The sequence below is a fragment of the Scyliorhinus canicula genome, chromosome 13, assembly GCF_902713615.1.
Source record: "Scyliorhinus canicula chromosome 13, sScyCan1.1, whole genome shotgun sequence".
NCBI classification, from domain to species: Eukaryota; Metazoa; Chordata; class Chondrichthyes; order Carcharhiniformes; family Scyliorhinidae; genus Scyliorhinus; species Scyliorhinus canicula.
The window spans coordinates 144,196,254-144,221,917 of record NC_052158.1 but is presented as its reverse complement, the minus strand read 5'-3'; the positions used below and the strand labels follow the sequence as shown (position 1 = coordinate 144,221,917).

Below are 25,664 nucleotides of genomic sequence, written 5' to 3'. Positions count from 1 at the left end.
ACTGCGGAAGTCATCAAGAGGCGTACGTTTTCAGGGACACATTTCTGCACCATCCATGTTTGAAGAAGTGTCGTCATTAATTTGGAACTGTTTCGACAAGGGGCTGCCAAGGCCTCTGAAATTCAATCAGAGTAACCAACAAGCAAGGAATACAAGTGCATTGAAACACTTTCTGCCTGGGCTATTCTGATCACTGCCTCAGATCTGTTCCTTGACAACCACTCTGCAATTAGTCACACTTTACAAATGGGAACGGTTTTCTTTCATGATAAAATATTACCGACCCTCTTGGCCTTGGTGGGTGGGGGCCTCATTTTTTTGGCATACCTGAGGTCCATGGACAGGCTGGGCAACAGCACTGCCCACCCACCTGGATCCCCCAGCCCCTCCTCATAACAGTGGGTAGCACTCTCACCCCTGAGTCAGGAGGTTGTGTGTTAAAGTTCCCACTCCAGAGACTTGGGCAATAAATTGAGGCTGATATTTCCAGTATAGACCCGAGTCCTGTGCTATCAGAGGCACTGTCTGTCAGATGAGATGTTGCATCGAGGCCCAGTATGTCCGCACAGGTAGATGCCAGAGATCCCATGGACTATTCTGAAGAAATGCAGAGGAACTTTCTCCCGTTCTCCTGGTTAGCATTTATCATGGAACTGTTACTGTGCAGGAAGAGGCCAATCGGCCCATCGCGTCTGCACCGGCTCTCTGAATTTTCTCCTAGTGCCATTCGCCCGCCGTCCCCTCGTAACAAAGCACATCATTCTTTTCAAACAATCTAATTCCCTCTTGAATATCTCGACTGGACCTGCCTCCACCACACTCTTGGTGAATTCCAGACTCAAACCACTTGCTATGTGAAAAGGCTTTTTAAAAATAGCTATTGCTACTTTTACCACTCGCTTTAAATCTGTGCCCTCTGTGATCTTCATGCCAAGGGGAACAGTTTCCGCCCTGTTTGCTCTGTCCAGGCCCCTCATGACTTTGACTGTCTGTCAAATCTCCTCTCGAGCCTTCTTTTCGCTTGATCCCTCGTCTCTACACTTAAAAACAGGTGGTGTTGCCATTTATCATATTGCCGGGCAGCACGGTGGCCTAATGGTTAGCACAACTGCCTCACGGCGCTGAGGTCCCAGGTTCGAACCCGGCTCTGGGTCACTGTCCGTGTGGAGTTTGCACATTCTCCCCGTGTCTGCGTGGGTTTCACCCCCACAACCCAAAGATGTGCAGGGTAGGTGGATTGGTCACGCTAAATTGCCCCTTAATTGGAAAAAATAATTGGGTAATCTAAATTTATTTTTTAAAAAATTTAAAAAAAAATTTAAAAACATTTAATCATATTGCCGTTTGTGGCCGTGTGTTGTGTCCAAAATGGCTGACACACTTCCACAAGAGTGCGTCCTCTTTGGAAGTTGTACACTTGCTGGACAGTGATTTGGGATGTCCTGAGGTCACTATACAAAAGATCGTCATTATTTTATTTTGACTGATTGGTTTTTTGAGATTTTTTTTTCTCTCTCTTGCTTTTATCTTTTACTTACATTTCACCAACTCACCTGCTGTCTTGTGCAGGAAAAAGAAGGAAAGAGTTAAATACACCTACAGCAGCGATTCTGAGAAGGATGAAGAATGGGTCTCAACAAAAAGGAAAGGCAAGTCCGGGGACAAGGACCCATTTTATTCACTGTGTTTATTGATATGGATTTTCAGGGCCCAGTCCGAAATCATCATTTAACCAACACGAATAAAACGGATTATTTGGCCATTTTGATATTGCATCGTGTGGGGCTTTGCTGTTCGTATTTTGGCGTTTCCCATATTGTAACAGTGCATGTACTTTTTCTTAAAAAGCACTTAATTGACTGTAAACGACTTTGGAACATTTTGAAGTTGTGAAAGATGCAAATGAAGTGTGACTATCTTTTTTTGAAAGTTGTCACATGGTTATCGTTCTTTATTGCAGTGAAAACACAAGTGAAAAGCGCGATGGGTAAAAGAACAGAATGGAAACCTACAAATAGTGGGAGAAAAGGTGAACCTTTTTCAGTAGGATTTTAAAGAGGATATTTTCATTATCGTTATTTGCATAAAATGACACTCTTGATCTGAAAGGTCTCGATGTAAATTCTAAAGAGGGTAGTTTTGTCTAAGTTTTGTTTGGGAAGTTGTGACAAGTTTTAAACCAGTTTTCGTTCCCGGGATAGGGCCATCACTGGCGTTTTATTGCCATCCTCTTCTTGGCCCGAGAAGGTCGTGGTGGACCACGTTTTGTTACAGTACCGCACCAGACCCCCGATTTATATTAGGCATGAGAACGAAAGACCCCAACAATTTTTCAATTTTTAAGCTTTGAGGAAAGGATATGTCACGCCCAGGAGTGATTCTACTGACAAATGGGAATTTTATGTATTAAAACAACCTTTATTATTAACCCCACTTGCATCCAAGGAAAAACACAGGGCGCGATTCTCCCAGAGAGGGAGAAATCGTAAGTCTGGCGTCAAATCCGGGCGGGTTTGACGCCAGCCCCCCCCTCCCCGACCGGGAACCGATTCTGGTCCCCGGTCGGGGCTAACATGCCGCAGCCGTGAACTCCGGCATCGCGGGCTTAACGAATTTCGTTAAGCCCGCTTGCCAGAGTTTGCGCCGGCTGACGTGTCACATGACGTCAGCCGCGCATGCGCGGATTGGAAGACTCCAACCCGCGCATGCGCAGATGACGTCATCGCGCATTTGCGCGAAACCCGCGCATGCGCGGGCCGGGATGCCCCTCAGCCGCCCCGCGAAGTGATACAGCGGGGCGGCGGAAAGACAAAGAGTGCGCGGGTATCGGACCCGCTGCCCGCGATCGGTGTCCACCGATCGCGGGCCCATGGCACCCTTGGCACGGCCGTGGTACTGCCGTGCCAATCGGTGCCATGGTTTTCAAAATCGGCACTTTACGGCCGTTTTTACGAACGGCCAGACCAGGTGTGTTTGCCGTTCGTAAAAACAGCCGCAAAGGGCTTGGAACTCGGCCCATCGGCCAGCTGAGAATCGCTGCTGGCCGTAAAAAAACGGCGGCAGCGATTCGTATCGGGAGTCGGGCGTGGGGGGGGGGGGGGGGGCAGAATAGCGGGAGGGCGTCAGACTAGCGTGGCCGTAAAATTTTACGAACCCCGCTATTCTCCGCACCATCATGAGTGCGGAGAATTGCGCCCACAGCTTTTCAATTAATAGTTAAGTCTTTTTTTTAAAGAAAAAGAAAGATCTTTGAGCTTGCTTTCCCATCTACTTCTAAAATTAACATGAAGTAAAATCCACATGCAGGTCAAATGCCACTTGGTGGCTTACAGGTTTATTTACAAAATCCTTGGAGAGCTTTCAGAAATAAGTCTTAAGAAACACACTTCCTCTCCTTAGAACCCAGAGCAGAAAGCCAAAATGCAACTAAAAACAGACACAGGGCAGGGCTGAAAGATGAAACTAAAACCTACCTGGCACCTCCCATGAGTAACATCACAGCCTGTCCTAGCTGTTAACCCCTTAATCACAGCTTTAGGTTAAGGGATCCGGATTATCGCCGGAATTCTCCGTCTGTCACGCCGACGGGATTCTTTGGCTGTTGCAGAGTTTTGACTGAGCGGCAAATTTTCCGTTCTCGCTGTCAGCGGTGGCGGCACGACCTCTGTTTGGAAACCCGGCCGATATGTCTGCTACGTTCTTTTAATAACATCACTGCAACAGATATAGAAAAAATTCCTACTCTCATCTCAAACCGCTTCAGTAATGTATTAAAGGTCCTTTATGCAAACTGGAAACTAAATGCAGGAAACGCACAGAAGCTCATCGATTTTATATTCCTCTCCGTTCTATCAATGCCATTTATAGATTTGGTTTCATGGCTATTTTGGGGGTCAGTGTTTTTGGACTTTTTAAGAGATGTGCTCGAATAGATAATTTCCTTGTGAGTTCAAGCCCTGTTTTCGAAGATTTGTGACAAGGTGGGGAGAAATAAATAATTCCTTGACCTCCTCGTTTGCATTTTAAAAATTGTAAAAAGATATATTTTTTATGTGATAGGTATCACTGACAACAAGTCACAAGCTCGATGTGGCTTAATGGAGGATATTGATTTTGCATCTGCACTTGGTGGGTCAAGCTCCACATTAAAAACAATGAAAAAAGGTAATGTTTCATCTGTATGGGTAACTTGAGTTTATTTCTTTCTTTCGTTTGTTGGCGATTTCTTCTCTCTGCCTCGCAGCTGGAGATGCTGAATACTGGCTGGGCCCTCTCACCTGAGGGTGCTGAATACTTGTTGAGCTACAATCTCCGATGTGCCAGCCAGGCTGCGGTGAGGGATGATGATCGGCAGCTCTATCCAGGCACCACGGAGAACAAGGACTGCTTTTGTAACGCAGTAATTTGGTCCAGAGTTTGGGAATAATAACCAAAATGTGCTAGCGAGTAGACATCTGCTTTCTCCCTCCTTCCCTCTTAAGCTCCAAATTCACTGCACTGTTCCCTCTTCCTCCTGGCTGTGCCCTTACCGTGGTTAGCACTGTTGCTTCACAGCTCCAGGGTCCCAGGTTCGATTCCCAGTCTGGGTCACTGTCTGTGCGGAGCTTGCACGTTCTCCCTGTGTCTGGATGGGTTTCCTCCGGGTGCTCCGGTTTCCTCCCAAGTCCCGAAAGACGTGCTGTTAGGTGAATTGGACATTCTGAATTCTCCCTGTGTGTACCCGAACATGTGGCGACGAGGGGCTTTTCACAGTAACTTCATTGCAGTGTTAATGTAAGCCTACTTGTGACACTAATGAACATTATTATTACCATGTTCAAATCAAAGCATACTTTTAATTTCTTCTTTCCCAAGCCTCCCAGACTGTAGAACTACATAGGCTCCTCCTCCTGCTGCCTTTTACAAGCTTGTCAACGGGTCTTGTGGCGCAGTGGGTAGCATCACTGCCTCCAAGTCAAAAGCTCCGGTTCGAGTCCCACTCCAGGACTTGATGGCCAACGAAAGTGTGTCACGGTCAAACAAGCTGAGTATCAACCTGTAAATCATTCCAACATGCCAATGACAGGCGGTAAGAGTGGGAGAGATTCCTGGTCAGTCACGTGATGGAAGGAGCATTGGAGCTGCTCCCATCACTATCCATAGCTCCCAGACTTCAACACGTTGTAAAAGTGCATGTTGCCACAGCAACTCGGGACACCCTGAGTAAACTGTGACACACCGCCACCATAAGCTTGTCATCACCTCTTGTAAAATGGAACCATACAGCACAGGAGGAGGCCATTCAGCCCCCCATTCCTGTGCCAGCTAGTCACAATTCCCCTTCCTCTTACCCCATAGCTCTGCAAATCTTTCCTTTTTCAAGTATTTAACTAATTCTTGTTGAAAGTTACTAACTGATTCTACATCACTGCATTTCAGGCAGTGCACACCTCCACAATCTTCTTTTGCTACCTAATCGGTATTCCTTGTTTTCTTTTGTGGGTTTTACTACCCAATGGAGTCTCCTATTATAACTTTTGGCGCTAATAGTCTTGATGGTGATCAAATTCTCTTCACAAAGTAACAAAAGAAAAATTAATACTTGCAATACCGTTAGTGCCTTTTAGATGGTGCTAGTGGAGCATGTACGAATGGCGTATTGCCAGTATTTCACAAGAGTTTGCAGAGTGCGTTTCTTGTGCAGGAAGACATCTCCCCTTGGATTCAGGAGGACAAGACTGGATCGAGGGGGACAGGGTTAGGATGGGACATCGGTGGTTTGAGTGTGGGATCAACGGAATAACATCTGGTAACAGGAAGATGTTGTTGGACAGAAGTGTTGCTGTACTTTTATATAATTTTGTAAATGCCTCTTTTAGTTTAAATTATATTGTGCTTTTAAAATGTTAAAATGTCCCACGGTGCTTCTTCACAGTTATTGGGCAAAACATTGACACCAAGCTACGTATAATAATAATCGCTTATTGTCACAAGTAGGCTTCAATGAAGTTACTGTGAAAAGCCCCTAGTCGCCACATTCCGGCGTCTTTTCGGGGAGGCCAGTACAGGAATTGAACCCACGCTGCTAGCATTGTTCTGCTTTACAAAGCCAGCTGTTTAGCCCACTGTGCTAAAGAGATATTGGCGATCTAAGTCAAAGAGGGAGTAGGTTTTAAGGTGGACTGAGAGCAGCAAGGCTTTTGGAGGGAATTTCCGAGCTTGGCATGGAGGCAGCTAAAAGCAAGGCCAACATTGACACAGAACCTCCATCCAAATTTATAGACGTTATGAGACTTCAAATCTAGTTGGTTTGGAACACCTTAAGTGAGTTTGTCAAAAGACAAACATGGCTTCAAAGAAATAGAAATTCAGCAGTGAGGCAGCATCTGTGCAGAGAGAGAGAGGCTGACGTTGCAGATCGGTGACACTTCATTAGACCTGTTCACATCTCTTGCCAGCTGTCTCCGGTCTTTATTCGTCAGGCTAAAACTGGATTTCAAAGCGGTACCTCTTTCCTCGGCTCTTAAGGTCGGCGACTTGAAATGCAAGCCTTACTGATGTTGCTCTCTCCACAGATACTGCCTGGCCCGCTAAGTGTTTCTTGCATCTTTCTTGTTGGTATTTTGGATTTTCAGTATTTTGGTTTTGTTGTTTTTTGAATAGGTTGTACAAGCACACAGATCGGCACAAATACAGCGTCTAACTCGAAGGCAAGATCGACCCTGATTGTCTGTCCACTGTCTGTGCTCAGTAACTGGATTGTAAGTGCATTATGGCAGATTTGAGTTTTTCCTCACAAATTGTGTCCTTCATCCATATCCTCCTTTATTATAATTAGTCCAAAAAGTATGAATCCAAACTAGTTGAAATAACTTGAAATGCAAATCTGTCTTTCAGGATCAATTTGAGCGACATTTGTTTCCTGATGTGAAATTGAATATGTATCTTTATTACGGATCTGAGAGGAATAAAGGTGCAGCATTTCTCGCTGAACAGGATGTAGTGTTGACCACCTACAATACATTAACGGTCGATTATGGGGTAGGTGCTGAATATTAGATTGGCACAGTATTGAAATCTGTTGCAGTCTTTCAGATTACGCACTCTTCATTTTTGTGAAGTCAAAATATTTAATTGAAAGTCGTAAACGCTTGAGGAATTGAGTTTTTTTTGCTTTTCTGACCCATGAAGGATTCTTGAAAAGTAGTGCCGGAGTCTGAAATTTTCCAGTTTGGAGCTGACAGTTATTGTTATTTCACACACTGTAGAAACATAACAGTTTGGGCTTGTTTTAACTAAAAGGGAACAAAGTCCCATAACAAGCACGTTTAGCCGTGTGTTTCTTGGCGCTCGCAGCGCCAAGAAACACATGGCTATAAAACGCCACCCGGTTTAGACAAGGGGCCACAGCGGGCAACGTGCAGCTGACGCTGCATATAGTCCCTGTTTTATGCACATGAAGCACTGCTCGCCAGAACCCCTCATCAGACTTTTGAATGGACCTACTTCGTATTAAGTTGATCTTTTCTCTACACCTTGCTATAACTGTAACATTATATTCTGCAGTCTAGACCCCTGGGTAGTGCCAGTGGGCACTGCCGGGAAGGGGGCGTTCCAGGGTGAACTGCTTTGCCCTCTCCGTGCTGGGGCGACATTTAAAACAGGCTCCCCGACCCCCCCCCCCGCTGTAAGAGTTGCTGGAGGGAAGGATGAAACGGAGGCCGCCCTGCCAACGATACGTCGTGGGGCCCGACCGTTAAAGGGGGCTTTGTTTTCAAAGTATCGGTCTATGCGGCAGAGAAATCCGGCAATGCTGTTGGCAGCTTCAGCAGTGAATCCCGCCTTTTGAACTTTTCCGATTTCTGGGAAAATCTCGCTCTCACACAAAGAGGCACAAGGAAAATGTATTCCAAGCAAAAGAAGAAAAATTTGGGATGGCAGACTGAAACCTTTCTCCAAAAATGGGCTTTAAAGAGGATCATCAAGATGGAGAGGCAGAAGGATCTGGGGCCGGGCCTCTCGAGAGTGGGACCCAGGCTGCACAATGCACATGGGCTAGTGATGGAGTGAATGGGTCGAATGCACAAGAGGCTGGAGTCAGTAAAACACTGATTTTGATTTGGAGATTGTAGGGCTATAGAGGAGTGACACAGAGGGATAAGGAATTAGAGGAATTTGAAGATCATGGAAGTCTTTTTTGAAGTTTGAGTATTGAGGCAAAGGTCTTGGAATCGAGGCACGTCGGTCATGATGGAGTGACGGTGCCTGTGATTGGGGTTGTGGGATAAGATGCAGAGGGTTTTTAATGAGGATAAGCCAGGAGATCAATGGAACAGTGTAGGGGGCAGGTTATGTTGGATAACTTGTAGTGCAAGATCTTGGAGGAGGAAATAGGCAGATTTATTATCAAGAAAATGTGGACTTAAAAACGTGGCTTGGGGTCAGAGAAGTAACTTGCTTAAAGTTCTTTTCAGCTTAAACCAGTGGTTAATGGTGAGCAGGAAATAGTGCTGTTTTCGCTGCCAACTCCTTCCAGTTAAAGGTGTACCGGTTAATTGTGACACCCGTTCCATCTCACAGGATTCATATTATCAAAAGGAACTTGATGATTTAAGGACAGGAAGCCCCAGAATCCGCAGTGCTGTGCCTGTGGAAGTTAGCACAGTAAAAGCAATGGGAAGTGCGCTGACATTAACTGAAAGTCAGCAACATGTTGATGACTCCCACGAGGGTTATGATGACGGGCAGACCTGAGGCAGTATTTCTGCTGAATTAATAATGCAAGAGAGTTGTAATCAAAGTAGCTTCCCATTATGCTGTGCCTCACAGCAGTCAGGTGAATGAGAATTACATGATTGGCCTGCTATACAATACATTGCTATTAACCTTAAAGCGGCATTATTTGAGACAGCTAAATAAATATTTTATGCATTATCTTTGTGTGTGTGTGCGCGCTGAGAGTTGCATTACAACATTGACTTCACTTTAACACAAAGTTAAAGTGACTGCAAATATCCTGAGGTTGTGAACGGCAGTGTATAAATGCAACTCTTTCTTAGAGAACAAAATGTATTCAAAGCGACAAAATGTATTCAAGGTGCGAAGAGTGTGGTTACGATGAACGATTAGAGCTCATGTCTGGCGCGAAAGTTATAAGGACCAAACTACATAAATTGTTTCCAGTCCTACAATAGCATTGCTCAAAGTAAGTTGCTGTTTCTCTGATGGCCAGTGAATAGGGAAGGTGATTTTTGCCTCTAATGTGTAATTGGTTCGCCTTTAAAGCTGCAATGTCTAATTATTGCTGAGCAAATATTGGGATAGATTTCAAACTTGTCTCTCGGGTGCACAAACGGCATTGTGGATCAGCCCCAAGTTACAGAGGTCTGCCGACTTGCATTCCAATTGATTTGCACCAGAATGAGTAGAGGGTGATGTCTATACCGGCGGCCAAAGCACAATGGTTATTTAATGGTCCAGGTAAAAATTAAAAATCCGTCCTGTTAGGTGAGTAGAACTTAATTGCCATGGAGGGTAAAGATGAAAGCCTCCATTTATGAGCTTTACCTAAATGTGCTTTGTAAAACATTTAAGTCAAGTGGTTAGAGATTCTGGCTCCTTCATTCCATTGCCACATTTAAAAAAATGAGTGTAACATGAAATATGGAGATCTGGTCACTAGATACAATAATGGGTAGATTATATAGCATAAATACACAGATTATATGATGCTAGGAGACACAATTTAAGAGTAGTTAAAATAGGTTTGAAATAGATTCTTGGAAATGGTTTGAAAGAGTGACAGGTGTTTGGAATAGTGTGTCACAGAAGGTGTAGTCTAATGCATGAGGCTGTGGTATAGTTTTCGAGTGGGAGCCTTTGTACTGGGTTTTTCTCATCTTGCGTTAATCATTATTAATTTTCCCTGACAGAGCGGAAGTGCCAGCCCATTGCATAAAGTGAACTGGCTCCGTGTAGTACTGGATGAGGGACACACTATTCGAAACCCAAATGCCCAGCAGACTAAAGCAGCCCTCTCACTAATAGCTGAACGAAGATGGGTGTTAACAGGTAAGGTTGGGAGATGTAAACTGGGCTGACCCCAAACGGGTTTTGATGGAACCATCAATTCATCAGACACGTGTTTCCGAAGTGAATCTAGGCTTTAATCGACTTACCTCAGAGCCAGCCTGTTACCTGTTGATGAACTCGAAGTGACCCAGGCTGACTCTGGACACGGATACTTATACAGCTGCATTAGGGGGAGGAGTCGTGGGCGGAACCAAAGGTGGAGCCCAGTACAAGTTCCTCAGTGCTCCCAGCGCTACTCCCCCTAGTGGTAGGATGGCGCTACTGCACTTACAATAACAGTGTGAATTATTATATACATTCATATATTACATTCACCACAGGTTTCAACCAATCTTTCAACCAGGATCTTGACCAATTGGGCCAGTGGGCCGTGAATGTCAACTGGAGTTAAATTTGGATAAATGTGAGGTGATGCATTTTGGTAGATCAAATCAGGACATGACCTACTCAGTTAATGGTAGGGAGTTGGGGAGAGTTACAGAACAAGGGGATCTAGGGGTACAGGTTCATAGCTCCTTGAAGGTGGAGTCGCAGGTGGACAGGGTGGTGAAGAAGGCATTCAGCATGTTAGGCTTTATTGGTCAGAATATTGAATACAGGAGTTGGGACGTCTTTTTGAAGTTGTACAAGACATTAGTAAGACCACACTTGGAATACTGTGTTAAGTTCTGGTCACCCTATTATAGGAAGGATATTGTGAAACTAGAAAGAGTGCAGAAGAGATTTACGAGGATGCTACCAGGACTTGATAGTCTGAGCTACAAGGAAAGGCTGGATAGGCTGGGACTTTTTTCCCTGGAGCATAGGAGGCTTAGAGGTGATCTTGTAGAGGTCTATAAAATAATGAATGGCATAGATTACGTAGATAGTCAAAATTTGTTCCCCAAAGGTAGAGGAGTCTAGAACGAGAGGGCATAGGTTTAAGGTGAGAGGGGTGAGATACAAAAGAGACTAGAGGGGAAATTTATTCACACAGAGGGCGGTGAGCATCAGGAACCAGCTGCCAGAGGCAGTGGCAGAGGTGGGTACAATTTTTTTCCTTTAAAAAAACAGTTAGACAGTGACATGGGCAGGGTGGGTATAGAGGGATATGGGCCAAATGCGGGCAAGTGGGACTAGCTTAGTAATAGAAACTGGGCGGCATGGACAAGCTGGGCCGAAGGGCCTGTTTCCATGCTGTAACTATCAATGACTCTATGGCAATCATTGTGATTTTTGCCAGGAAGAATGATGCTGAGTTGAATTTTGTGGTAGAAATGGGGATGAGGCCAAGGCCACCAGGGCTCACTGTTAGTAAAGTGTAAACCGATGAGCAGGTTTTGACCATTGCGCATATGCAATTAAATATGGAAATGAAGTTGTTGTCTGTGAGGTCCAGCTCCTCCAAAAGCTAGGTGGCGCTGCTAACTTATGCAGAGAATTGGGCCGGAATTCTTCGGCTGTTGGGATTCCCTGTCCCTGCTGGGAGTACACCCCTGCTCACGGGTTTGTCGGCAGTGTGGGGTGGCTTCAATGGAGAAGCGGAGAAACTGGGACCGGAGAATCCAGTCCTTGGTATTTGAACTGCATAAAGTATTTGTGAGAAACCAGCAGCACGGGGGGCCACCTGCAGCCCATCTGGGTTATGAATGTGGCCCACGAGTCATTTTGTTGACCTTTGCCTGCGTGTAGGGTTGCCACATTCTGCTGATTTCCGTCCACGTTATTTTTTGCTCACCGTTATGACTGAAGTGATTACACACATAAAGCAAGGGCGATTGAATTGAGGTACGTGTTGATTACTCACAACATTGGCTGTGAAAACCGTGCGCTCTCTCTGCACCCAGAGTGTAAATATTTATTTTGTTTTTACCATTTGAAGTTGATAGTTACTCTATTAATGTATCTAGGTGACACGTTGGCATAGTGGTTAGCACTGCTACCTCACATTTCCAGGGACCCGGGTTTGAGTCTGTGTGGAGTCTGCACGTTCACCCCCTGCCCGCGTGGGTTTCCTCCGGACGCTCTGGTTTCCTCCCACAGTCCAAAGATGTGCTGGTTAGGTGGATTGGCCACACCAAACTGTCCCTTAGTGTCCAAAAAGATTAGGTGGGGTTTTGGGGATAGGGAGGGGCCTCGGTCTGGTGCGGATTGTCGGTGCAGACTCGATGGACTGAATGGCTTCCTTCTGCACTGTAGGAATTCTGTACAAATGATTACGCATTTTCTATAACTCGTTGTTAAATATTTGCCGTGCATTAAACATTTTAAATCTTATTCATGGGGTCATGGTCAGGGAACAAGCCTTATTTCAGTCTTGCAGCCCCCTCACTAACCTAGGTTGCCCATCACTGTACTCTGTACTTATCTGATGTCTGAACCCTAAACTCACTGATTTCCTTGCCCATCCCAGTGTTGAGAAAATTGGAACAGCATAGTGAATCTCTGTTACTGCTAAACAACCTCTTTGGCACTGAAAATGAGCTTTAACCAGTGTGGCATCTCATTCCTTCAGATTCCACTTACTGTTGGAGATTTTAAAATGTTTTGATTTCTGGTGCTTTTATCTACCAATTGAATCTTTCTTCCCTACTCTTCCGAAAACTGATTTGGGGTCAAGTTAAATACTTCCTGGTTCAGCTGCTGCATGCCTCATTATCAATTCCTCAGTCTGATTGGCTGAGGCAATACACAGTTGCTTGCCCTGTTTATGCAGGTGCCACAACCTCCATAGGTGGGCGTTGTACTTTTTGGATAGATAGCTAACCGGAAACTCCAATGCAAAACTACATTTTTAAAAGTCTGAGCAGACTGCAGAATCTGACCAATATTTCTATGCTGAGGTAAAGTGAGGAAAATTGCAAATACTGGAAGTGTACAATAGGGCTACTTGATTGCACCCCCTTCCGCAAGCATTCAAACCCCCCACCACTGACCAGCAGTGGCAGCCGTGTGTACCATCTACACGATGCACCGCAGGAACTCGCCAAGGTTCCTTGGGCCGCACATCCCAAAGCCACTACCACGACCATCTAGAAGGACGAGGAGCAGATACCTGGGAACCTCACCAGCTGGAGGTTCCCCTCCCAAGTCATTCACCACCCCAACTTGGAAATATATCGCCGTTCCTTCACTGTCGCTGGGTCAAAATCCTGGAACTCCCTCCCTAGCAGCACAGTGGGTGTACCTACACCTCCAGGATTGCAGCGGCTCAAGAAGGCAAGTCACCACCACCTTCTGAAGGACAACAAGTGATGGGCATTGAATTTGCTTCAATAATGATTATGTGGATTAATATGTTCTTGTGAATCTGTTAATGTAAAAACCTACTACTTGAATATGACGCATTTTATAGGATTAGGAAAACTCAAAATACTGATATGAAGATTGTTGTGATATACAAAGTGAGGCCTGATTAAATAGGACTCCCACTGGGTGTATAAGTTATTTACGGTGTTTAATTAATAAAAGGTTTCATTATTGAGGATCTGATTTTTAGATTACTGAGCAGATCCCACGCGTACTTTTTAATTAGACAGTAAATGTGATCTTCCTGAGCTGTTACTTACCCAAACTGCTTGGGTGTTCAAGGCAGCCTGGCAGTTGTTGTTTTGCATAAAATCAAGTGTTCAAGTAAAAGTACTGCTAAAACTGAAGCCGTGATTCACCCGATACAGTTGCTTCACAGCTCCAGGGTCCCAGGTTTGATTCCCGGCTTGCGTCACTGTCTGTGGAGAGTCTGCACTTCCTCCCTATGTCTGCATGGGGTTTCAACCGGGTGCTCTGGTTTCCTCCCACAGTCCAAAAATGTGCAGGTTAGGTTCCAGTCCCAATCTCTGCTAAATTGCCCTGAGTGTCTGTTAGGTGGGGTTACTGGCATAGCGTGGAAGCGTGGGCTTAAGTAGTGTGCTCTTTCCAAGGGTCGATGGGCCGAATGGCCTCCTTCTGCACTGTAAATTCTATGATTTCAAAGATGGATGGCACAGTGGTTAGCACTGCTGCCTCACAGCGTCAGGGACCGGGGTTCAATTGGGTGACTTTCTGTGTGAAGTTTGCACCTTCTCTGTGTGTCTGCAATGGGTTTCCTCTGGGTGCTCCGGTTTCCTCCCGCAGTCTACAGATGTGCAGGTTTGGGGGGTTTATGGGTATGGGGTGGGGAGAGGGCCGAGGTCAGTTGCTCTTTCAGAAGGTCAGTAGAGACTGGATGGGCCGAGTGCTATCCTTCTGCACTGAAGCCCTTTGCTTGATCCCCAGAATATCAGTCCCAGCACTCTGGTTTAAAAAGGACACCCCCTCCGTCAGTGTGGCTCAGCTGGTACCTCACAAGGGCGGGATTCTCCCGCAACTGGCCGGATGGCCCGATGCTGACGCCAAGAGCAGCGCGAACCACTCCGGCATCAGGCCGCCTGGAAGTTGCGGATTCTTCCGTGGGCCGGCGCAAGTTGGCGCACGCGCAGAACCGTCGGTGTCTTCTGGCGCATGCGCAGAACCGTTGCCGTGTTTCCTACACATGCTCAGGGGGTTTCTTCTTCGCGCCGGCCATGGCGGAGCCTTACAAAGGCCGGCGCGGAGGGAAAGAGTGCCCCCACGGTACAGGACCGCCCTCAGATTGGTGGGCCCCGATCGTGGGCCAGGCCCCCCCCCACCGGGGTCAGATCCCCCGCGCGGCCCCCTCGAAGACTCCGCTAGCCGCCCTCCAAGCCAGGTCCCGCCGGGATGGACCATGTCCACTTCACGCCGGCGGGACTGGCCAAAAACGGGTGGCTGGTCGGACCCATCGGGGCCCGGAGAATTGTCGGGGTGGGGGTGCTGCCAACGGCCCCCGACCGGCGCGGCGTGATCCCCGCCCGAAAACCGACGCCGGAGAATTCAGCAGCCAGCATAGGAGCGACGGGGCGGGATTCACGCCCCCCCGGGCAATTCTCCGACTCGGCAGGGGGTCGGAGAATCCCGTCCAAGGTTCCAGTCCCAATATCTGGTTTGCGCACAAAAAAATCAAGACTGACTCCGATATACTCCAGGGCAGTACGGAGAGAGCACTGCGCTGCCAGAGGTTCCGTCTTCTGTCTGAAACTTTAAACCAAGGCAGCATCTGCCTTCTTGGGTGGATATAAAAAACCTGTGGCAATATTTCCAAGAACAGGCGGATTACCCCTGGTGTCCTGGCCAATATTTATCCCTCAGTCAACATCATTGGAAAACCTATCATCTTGTCATTATTACATTGCTGTTTGCGTGAATTTGCTGAATGCATATTGGCTGCTGCAGTTCTTCCATTGTAGCACTGCAAACATACTTCATTGGCTGTAAAGATTCAGACATCTGATGGGCAGAAAAATTGCCCGCTGTAAATGCAAATCTTTTCTTTCCCTGGCAATACAGTCTGTTCTAAGTATGGCTCTGATGGGGGATGGTGCAAAGTGCTCGCCCCATCTCCAGAGGATGAGTGCATCCGAAACAACTGATTGATAAAAAAGGCTGCACTGCATTGATATATTGAAAGGGCGGCCTTAACAGGCTGGGGTGTTTGGGGGGGGGGGCAATCCTAGCAGCACCAGAACGGGAAAAGCAGTGTTGCTGGTACTGCAGGAAGTCCCCAAGGTGAGACGCACAAGACCATCAGAGAGAGACAAGTCTGGGGCTTGGACAAGGATGGGAGGATGGATCAGGGAGCATTGGGAGGTGTGTCGCAGTGGGGTGGGGATGGGGGCTGAAGGCCAGGTAGAGAGGTACAAAGTGGGGGGATGCTGTCTTAGGGGGACCTGTCCCAAATGCACACAGGGCACATCCTCCCTCCCCACCCTTTCACCAGGTTTGGTGACAGTGGTCACCTTCCCCCAGCCAGTGAATTATGGCGGCAGAGGTGAACCTGGGACCTTAAGTGACCATTAATTGTTCTTTTATGGGCCTCAGTTGGCCTGTAGGCAGGTGGCCTACCTCCCCCTCATCTTGTGGGGACTGGTTTGGGGGTCGATAGGATGGCCACCTGACTTTTTTTGTGTCCCATGTCCTGGAGACATACCCGGTTTGGGGTGGGGTGAATGGGGTGCAGGAAGCATAGAGTACAATTCCAGAACCCCTGCCCCAGCATTGAGTGTTCCTAAGTTGACATTCTCAACTGTGCCTCCGTTTAACTGTTTCGTAAACTACACATTATTTAATGGGTAATTAGTTGTGCGTCTGCCAGCGCTTGGATATCCAACATTAAAGTCCTGGTTGTTCCAATTGTATGGTCGCAACAGCTGTATTGTTTTTACTTTGGGGATGTGGGCATTATTGGCAAGGCCAGTGTTTGTTGCCCATCCCTAATTGCCTTTGAATTGAGCGGCTTGCTCGGCCATTTCAGAGGGCAGTTAAGAGTCATTGCTGTGGGTTTGGAGTCACATGTAGGACAGACTGGGTAAGGGCAGCAGATTTCCTTCCCTACAGGCCATTAGTGAACCACATGATAGTTTCATGGTCACCATTACTGGGATTAATATTCAATTCCACATTTTATTTGTTGAGCTTAAAATTCATCAACTGTCGAGGTGCGGTTTGAACTCATGTGCCCAGAACTTTAGCCTGGGCACCTGGATTATTAGTCCAGGGACATTACCACTACACCATCACCACCACTTCCAGTGCGTCAGTATCTATATGCTCCAAAATGGGACTTGCATGAATATTGTCTTCGAAATGACTGTCCATACATGAAGACATGTAGCTTTCATTCACTGTGATTCTGCCACAGGCACTCCAATCCAAAACTCGTTAAAGGATCTTTGGTCCATTCTTTCGTTCCTGAAGTTGAAACCGTTCACAGACCGACAGTGGTGGCACCGGACTATCCAACGCCCTGTTACCATGGGGGATCAGCATGGTCTCAAGTAGGTATTTTTGAATTGAAATTGAATGAATGGAATTTTTGAGAGTAAGGCAGGAGTAGATAAAGACTCTGTGACAGGGAGGGGGTTTGGGGTGGGGGGTGGGGGGGGGGGGGGGGGGGGGGGAAGAAAAGACACAAGATTTTGGAGGCTGAAAGATGTGTCCAGGGCAGGGTAATATAGGGTTGGAGGAGATTGCAGTGTTAGGATGTTAGGAGATGGTGAGACCACAGTGGGACTTTTAAAAACCAGGATAGAGATGTTGGGGGATAAATAGTTAATACAGTTTTTATTGCAGATCGGCCTAATGTATAATAGGATACATGCAGCAGGGTTTTGAGCAAGGTGGATTTATGGAAGGTGGGTGGGTTTTGGTTAAGTGGATGAGCTGAATGATGCCAGTTCATGTTTGTTTAAAAAAAATGCCTCTGATGATATTAGCTCTATTTTTCTCTAATCAAACTATCAGAATATCACTCACAGGTAATGTGGAATAGTGCCGTTTGAACTGCTTCTTCAGTACTAATGGATTGAAGCAGATCGTTTGTGGACAGCCGTTTTCTGTACTGCTATGGCCATTGTTTTTGTGTACACAATGCACACCACAGCACTGTCCACAGAAACCTACTGAAAGATCGTGCTTCAGAGTTGTCACTAACACTTTGTATAAAAAATGTAACTTTTTAATGGTTTTCAGTGAAATGTGAAAGTAGACAATTCTATCTAAACAAAAAAGGGGCAGCATTGTGGTTAGCACAATTGCTTCACAGCTCCAGGGTCCCAGGTTCGATTCCCAGCTAGGGTCACTGTCTGTGCAGAGTCTGCACGTTCTCCCCGTGTGTGCGTGGGTTTCCTCCGGGTGCTCCGGTTTCCTCCCACAGTCCAAAGATGTGCAGGTTTGGTGGATTAGGCATGATCAATTGCCCTTAGTGGTCAAAATTTCCCTTAGAGTTGGGTGGGGTTACCGGGTTATGGGGATAGGGTGGAGGTCTGGACCTTGAAGTAGGGTGCTCTTTCCAAGAGTCGGTGCAGACTCGATGGGCCGAATGGCCTCCTTCTGCACTGTAAATTCTATGGTCTATGGTCTAGACTTTAATGGACAGAATGAAGATCCTCCCTTGCTTATATCAGAGACATCCGAAGAGAAGACGAGAGCTACTTGATCCTGGGGGAACACATTGCCGGAAGGGCGGGTGGATCCCATGTCCATGGCGCCTGTCAGAAGGTGGGAGGTCTCCATGCGCCGCTTCGGGTTTGTTGTGAATGAAGGTGTTGAAGAGGGTGAAGTAGTGGGGCGGGGGGGAGGGGCGGGGATCTTCTCCCATTCCACACGGTTGAGCTGAAGCTTCTCCTAGTCAAAGAAGAGAAAGTTTAAGAGGGCTTGCATGTTACATCAGTTTGAAACATTGTTTTTCGGATAATTTCTCATTCCCCAGCTTGTAATATAGCCCGTTGCTGTGTTACAAGTCATCACTGGTGTGAATTGGACAGAGGCCTAGATGGAGTGAATGTGAAATGGCCTGACCATGCTTCAGTGTAACTCCTCTGCTAATGGTAGCTCCTCTGGCAAGATAGAACTTGGAATATTGTACTGGGGTCAGCTGAGTTTATAGGAGAGCAGGAGCAGAATATTAAGCCCTTGGGCCTGTTCCAGTTAAAGTCCTGGAGTAGAGATTAAACTCCAAGCCTCTGACTCAGAAACAAGAGGTGCTTATGAGCTATGTTTTCAAGAAAGTAAGTTTGCATTATCCAAAATAGTTTTGGTGCAATTTATAGAAGCGCTAATATTCTTCCATCTTGCATATTAAAATTAACTGCACGCATCCAAATCACAAGAAGGGCAGGAGGCACTGAAGAATGTGGGCAAAAAAAAAATCATTAAAATGCTATTAGAATAGAGAGGTTATAAGTCGGGAAAGACTGAACAGTCTGGAGTTCGGAACTGTAGAAAAGAGAAGTTTGAGGGATGATTTGGTCTTTAAAGTTGTGAAGAGGCATGAACAAAATAAAAATGGAGAATAATGAAAATACTCAGTACGTTCGGCAGCACCTTTGGTTTGACATAGCGAAGATGTTTCCACTTGTGGGAAAATTCAAAGCAAGGGGTCATAAAACTGGGCAGCAATGTAGCATAGTGGTTAGCACAATTGCTTCACAGCTCCAGGGTCCCAGGTTCGATTCCCGGCTTGGGTCACTGTCTGTGCGGAGTCTGCACGTTCTCCCCGTGTGTGCGTGGGTTTTCTCTGGGTGCTCCAGTTTCCTACCACAGTCCAAAGATGTGCAGGTTAGGTGGATTGGCCATGCTAAATTGCCCTTAGTGTCCAAAATTGCCCTTAGTGTTGGGTGGGGTTACTGGGTTATGGGGATAGGGTGGAGGTGATGGGTTGGGTCGGGTGCTCTGTCAAAGAGCCGGTGCAGACTCAATGGGATGAATGGCCTCCTTCTGCACTGTAAATTCTATGAAAATAAGTGCCCTTGAAAGCCATTAGAGAATCTATAAATACAATTTGGTCACTGATAAATCTTAAAGGAAACTTGGGACAAAGGTCTTTCCCAGAGATTGCCTAAATTGTTGCAACTTGCTACTACATGAATTGAGGTTGTGATGAATGTAAAAAGATTTTCTTTCTAGTAATATTATTAAAAATCTGGGTTAAGATGCATACAGACAGTACGACTGCTGGAGCGATGATTAAGATGTTGTAAAATTGAGGTAATCATTGATTTGTAAGTGAAGTGTTCTGCTAATAGATCTTGAGAGCCATTTACTTGTTTACGGATAACTAGATATAAGAATGTTGTTTAGATTTGAAGGACCTATGGGTGCAGATAATTTGAGGGATATTGTTTTTGGTACTGGCTAAACCAAGTCGAGAGACATTTTGTGAGAAGAGCCAAAGGAATGCCTTATGCTTTGGGTACAAATTATGTAGTTAATGATGTAGTTAAGGGCCAGGTCTGTCTGAAGAGTCAGTAGGTTCTAGAGCTCTAATCTGAACAGGGGTGTTTTAGTTTAGTCCTCAAAGGTTCTCTCTCCAAAGATTCTGCACAGAGAGAAGCAAGTAAAAGACTCTGCACTGAGAGAAGCAAGTAAAACCTTAGTTGTTAACTTTATTCATGAATGGTATTTAACATACATTGGTTTGCTTAAATGGAATAAAGTGGCTGGTTTACCAAGTAAGTCGATGTTTCTTTTTTTACTTAAGAACTGTTGCACCTGCCAACTGTAAAGTTATTACTTCATTGCTAATGTGATAGATTCAAATTAAAGTTTGTTTCAGCATAAAAGATACCTGTGGGTCAGCGTATCACTCGCGTGGTGCAGTGACATTTCCTCACTGTTTTACACATTGATAATAGTTGGGTTCTTGTCTGGGATCCAAACAAGGGAAACACCATCGATATGTTTGTGTTAGATAAACAAAAGAGACAAAAATGGGGCGAGATGAAGAAGGACGTCAGGTGGTGCTTATTGAGCATGAACATCGGAATAGTGTCTTCAGCAGAATGGCCTATGCCTGTTTCTGTGCCACAACATTTTATGTAAAAGTCCGCAGTGGTGATGTACAAGTACAGGGCCCTCACTATTGTATTGTGTGTGGAGCTGGGAAAGCTGTTTTGTTAGCCAGAGGTCCCCAATACTTTGGTTTGTGTTTATTCTTCAGGAGGCTGCAAGCATTAATAAACAACATTACGTTGCGAAGAACCAAAACCAGCAAGGTAAATGGTAAGCCTGTAATCGAGCTCCCTGAACGCAATGTCTTCGTTCAACATATAACGCTGTCCGAGGAAGAGAAGCAAATATACGAATCTGTGAAGAATGAAGGGCGGGCCATAATTGGCAGGTGAGACTCAGAACAAATTCCCTGTTTCAAGTGTAAAGTTGCCCCTTTGGTATATTTTATTCCATGCACATCCTCAACTTTTTTTTTAATGAAGCTCATGTTTTATTTGTGCAATGGCATCAGCAGTGAAAAGAGAAATATTTGGGAGGATTGCAATTTGTTGTCGAATGCGTACCTCCAGTAGATGTATTTTGACAGCCGGTTTTCGATTGCTTAGTTCTAATAACCAGAAGGGACAATACATCAGAGTGCTTAATTCAGAGATTCAATTTAATGGACCAAAAACCATGGGCTGAAGGACTCTGTAATTTCTCAGTATCAGCAACTGGCCAAGCGGAACATTTCATCTGAAGCTCTTTACTGAAAAACAACTGTACCCATAATTTTAATTTTTTTAACATAGTGTTTTGTCTTCTGTGGCAATGCTCATGGACGAAACAAACTGTCTGTGTTGCTGTAGTTGGGAAACCTTAAAGACCCCAAGGGGCTATTGACAGGGTGGATGTGGAGAGGATTTTTCTTCTTGTGGGTCAATCTAGAACTCGGGGTCACTGTTTAAAAATAAAGGAGTGCCCAATTAAGATGGAGATGAGGAGAACTTTTATTCCCCTCAGAGGGTCGTCTCAGGAACTCTCTTCCTCAAAGGGCAGTGGAAGCAGAGCTTTTGAATATTTTTAAGGCAGAGCTGGATAGATTCCCGGTTAGCAAGGGGGTGAAAGGTTATGAGGGGTAGGCAGGAATGTGGGGTTGAAGTTGCAGTCGGACCAACCATGATCTTATTGAATGGCGGGACAGACTCAAAGGGCCAGGTGGCCCACTCCCGCTCCTAATTCGTATGTCGCCTAACTTCTTCCTCGCCGGAATTCTCTTCTGTTAGTCCCGCTCTTGTTATTGTGCATGTTGGAAAGTCTGTTGTTTGGCAACTGTGTCGTGCCAGATCGAAATTTAGTCTTGACGATTAGTGAGGACACTTTGGAGCTGGGATGGAATGCAGCTATCAAACACATGTGTTCGCAGCTTAATGCTCATCCTTGTCCCAACATTTTTCAGATATTTCAGTGAAGGATCCATTTTCACACATTATGCCGACGTCCTCGCTATCCTGGTCTGGCTGAGGCAGCTGTGCTGCCATCCTCGTCTGTTCGCAAACTCTTCAGCTGTAATGGGTTCCTCAGGTAAGAGCAGCCTCCTCGGATATCCTCCCCCATGTGAATAAACTGTGGCCACTGCTTCAGGCACCTTTCGCTAAATTGATATCCATGGGGATTGAAGGGGCAGTGGCAGCAGGAGTACAAGATCGGCTCAGGGACAGATGAACAATTGTTTATCAGACTGGAAGGAAGTGTACAGTGGTGACTCCACAAGGGTCTGTTTGAGGACCGCAGCTCTTTAATTTATGTGAATAATCTGGATTTCGTACTTTAGGGCATCATTTTGAAGATTGCAAATGAGACAAAACTGAAAAGCTATGAAGAATGAGCAGAGTGGCTGACCTCAGAAGGACATAGACTGGTAACGTGGGCAGGTAGATGGCAGATGACATTTGATGTGGACAAATGTAAAGGGATTTTTTTTAAGGAATAATGAGAAGAGGCAGGATAAATGGTAGAATTTTAAAAGGGTGTGCAAGAACATTGAGACCGAGATTGCGTGCAGCAATCCTTTGAAGATGGTTAAGACACAAATCCGCCATGATGGTGAATTGCAGAACAGCCTCATGGGACTGAATGGTCTGCTCCTGTCCATGCCAAATTGAGGATTTGAACAAAGAGGTCTAGAATACAAAAGCAAGACCCTATTAAAGCTTTATTAAACGCTAGTTAGGCCTGTGTGGAAGTACAGTAAAGTCCCGGCTTTCACAGCTCGTTTGTGTTTGACGTTTTGTATTTTGTGCACCGCACTACCCACCATGTGAGCAGTGTTTACTTCTCCGCATTTTCTTTTCTTCTCTTTCCCCGGGGAGACGGCAGCTGTGACAGAGCAGAGACTGGAATGGTGGCAGCTGAAGTGCAACCTGAACAAAGGGATTAACCCAGAAATCTTGGAATCTCTGCTCTGACGCATTGACAAGCAAACCCTTTGAGCACAGCTCCAGTGTGGGATGGGTTAATTCACCCCAAGGTATCATTGAGGGTCTTTGAAAGCTGAGACAGACATACTCTGGTAAATTTCACACTGTTGGGCGTGATCTCTGGATCACTGGAACATGAGTAAGGAACTCTGATGCTATGTTAAAATGGAGGATACAGAAATTGTTGGGGTCGGTTACTCGGAGTACATATACCTTTGTGAGCTTGTTCAGTGAGTAACTGAACTGCACAGACTAGGATGGTCTATGGACCCGTATGGGATGGGATTAGCTGATCTCAACTCGGGCAATGATGATTTGGCATAATTGGCCTTTGAAATCGGCTTTCCTGCTCCATGCGATTATCCAGTAACTCTGGTAGAAGTGCATGCGAGTAGATATAGTCACAACAGTTTGCTGTGGCGTGACTTCCCAAACCAATGCTGCCCTCGTATGGCTGGAGCTTATCAAATTTAAGTCCCTTCCTCGTTTGTAACATCGCCGATTGCGAGGTTTCCCGGGAACGTAACCCTCACAAGCAGTGCAAGGGTCCCACTCTGGGTGCCATGCTTTAGAAAGAACGGCAAGATCTTGGTGGATGTCCAAGGAGATCTACCAGAATTATGCCAGGGATGAAGGACTCCAATAACATGGAGAAACTGTGCCTGTTCTCCTTGGGGCAAAGACATTTAAGGGGAGAGATTTAATGATGGCATTCAAAGAGTCAGTAACCGGATGAGAAAGATTTAAAGGGCCAGAGGTAAGATGAGGAGAAATTGTTTTACATTTTGCCTGAAACAATGGTGGGAACAGATTTTATTGCAACTTTCAAAAAAAACTATTTACTCGACATGGGGGAATTTGCATGGAAAAACACAGGAAAGTGGAATTATTCCACAACTCTTTAAAGACCTGACAACGGTATAATGGACCAAGTGGCCTGTGTACAGTTCGATGAGTATCGGATATCACATTTCAAACAACGGTTCACTATGTGAAATGCTAAAAGATTTTCAAACTGCTGACTAATTGCAAATACATTATTGTATCGCCAAAAAAAACTGTAGATACAGAAAATTTAAAACAAAAACTAGAAAATACTGGAAGCATTTAACAGATCCACCAAATCTGTGGAGAGAACAGAGTGGTTTTCTGTGCAGCTGCTATCTGCTCTGAACAAAGAACAGTACAGTACAGGGACCGGCTCTTCAGAAACGATCCCTCCATCACCGATGCACAGTGGTAGCCGTGTGTACCATCTACAAGATGCACTGCAGGAACTCACCAAGGATCCTTCGGTAGCACCTTCCAAACACACAACAACTACCATCTAGGTTGAAAAGGGCAGCAGGTACATGGGAACACCACCACCTGGAGGTTCCCCAAGTCGTTCACCATCCTGTCTTGGGAATATCTCGCCGTTCCTTCACTGTCACTGGGTCAAAATCCTGTAACTTCCTCCCTAATAGCACTGTGGGTGTATCTACACCACATGGACTGCAGCGGTTCAAGTAGGCAGCTCAGCACCACCTCGAGGGTAATTCACGATGGGCAACACATCCTGGCCTAGCCAGCGATGCACAGATCCTATAAAAATGAAAGAAAAAAACCGTAGTGGCCATTTAATTGAACTACTTAGAATCATAGAATTTACAGTGCAGAAGGAGGCCATTTGGCCCATTGAGTGCACCAGCCCTTGGAAAGAGCACCCTACTTAAGCCCACGCCGCCACCCTATCCCCGTAAATCAGTAATCATACCTAACCTTTTGAACACTAAGGGGCAATTTTTCATGGCCAGTCTACCTAACCTGTCCATCTTTGGACTGTGGGAGGAAACTGGAGCTCCCAGAGGAAACCCGCGTAGACACAGGGAGAAAGTGCAAACTCCACACAGGTACCCTGAACTTCGGATCATTCGGGAGGCAGAGGGGGTCATAGATAGGAGCTTCAGGGAAATAGTTACACCAAAGACTGGAGATAGATGGGTAACTGTAAGAGGGACTGGGAAGAAGCAGTCAGTGCAGGGACCCCCTGCGGTCGTTCCCCTGAGTAACAAGTATACCGTTTTGGATACTTGTGGGGGGGACGACTTACCAGGGGTAAGCCATGGGGTACGGGCCTCTGGCACGGAGTCTGTCCCTGTTGCTCAGAAGGGAAGGGGGGAAAGGAGTAGAACATTAGTAATTGGGGACTCAATAGTCAGGGGCACAGATAGGAGATTTTGTGGGAGCGAGAGAGACTCACGTTTGGTATGTTGCCTCCCAGGTGCAAGGGTACGTGATGTCTCGGATCGTGTTTTCCGGGTCCTTAAGGGGGAGGGGGAGCAGCCCCAAGTCGTAGTCCACATTGGCACTAACGACATAGGTAGGAAAGGGGACAAGGATGTCAGGCAGGCCTTTAGGGAGCTAGGATGGAAGCTCAGAGCGAGAACAAACAGAGTTGTTATCTCTGGGTTGTTGCCCGTGCCACGTGATAGTGAGATGAGGAATAGGGAGAGAGAGCAATTAAACACGTGGCTACAGGGATGGTGCAGGCGGGAGGGATTCAGATTTCTGGATAACTGGGGCTCTTTCTGGGGAAGGTGGGACCTCTATAGACAGGATGGTCTACATCTGAACCTGAGGGGCACCAATATCCTGGGGGGGAGATTTGTTAGTGCTCTTTGGGGGGGTTTAAACTAATTCAGCAGGGGCATGGGAACCTGGATTGTATTTTTAGGGTACGGGAGATTAAGAGTATAGAGGTCAGGAGCACAGATTTGACTTCGCAGGAGGGTGCCAGTGTTCAGGTAGGTGGTTTGAAGTGTGTCTACTTCAATGCCAGGAGTATACGAA

The 25,664-nt window shown here is 46.1% G+C and overlaps 1 protein-coding gene across 1 annotated transcript in view; it reads left to right on the top strand.

Annotated features, from left to right (window-relative positions):
- Positions 1-25,664, top strand: part of hltf (helicase-like transcription factor) — an 85,085-nt gene that overhangs the window by 32,159 nt on the left and 27,262 nt on the right. Inside the window, exons 11-19 of the mRNA XM_038815757.1 lie at positions 1,570-1,649; positions 1,961-2,029; positions 4,060-4,164; positions 6,643-6,740; positions 6,877-7,020; positions 9,912-10,050; positions 16,784-16,919; positions 20,582-20,761; positions 21,812-21,936. Of these exons, the coding sequence (XP_038671685.1) occupies positions 1,570-1,649; positions 1,961-2,029; positions 4,060-4,164; positions 6,643-6,740; positions 6,877-7,020; positions 9,912-10,050; positions 16,784-16,919; positions 20,582-20,761; positions 21,812-21,936 (1,076 nt within the window). The remainder of the gene's footprint in view (positions 1-1,569; positions 1,650-1,960; positions 2,030-4,059; positions 4,165-6,642; positions 6,741-6,876; positions 7,021-9,911; positions 10,051-16,783; positions 16,920-20,581; positions 20,762-21,811; positions 21,937-25,664) is intronic.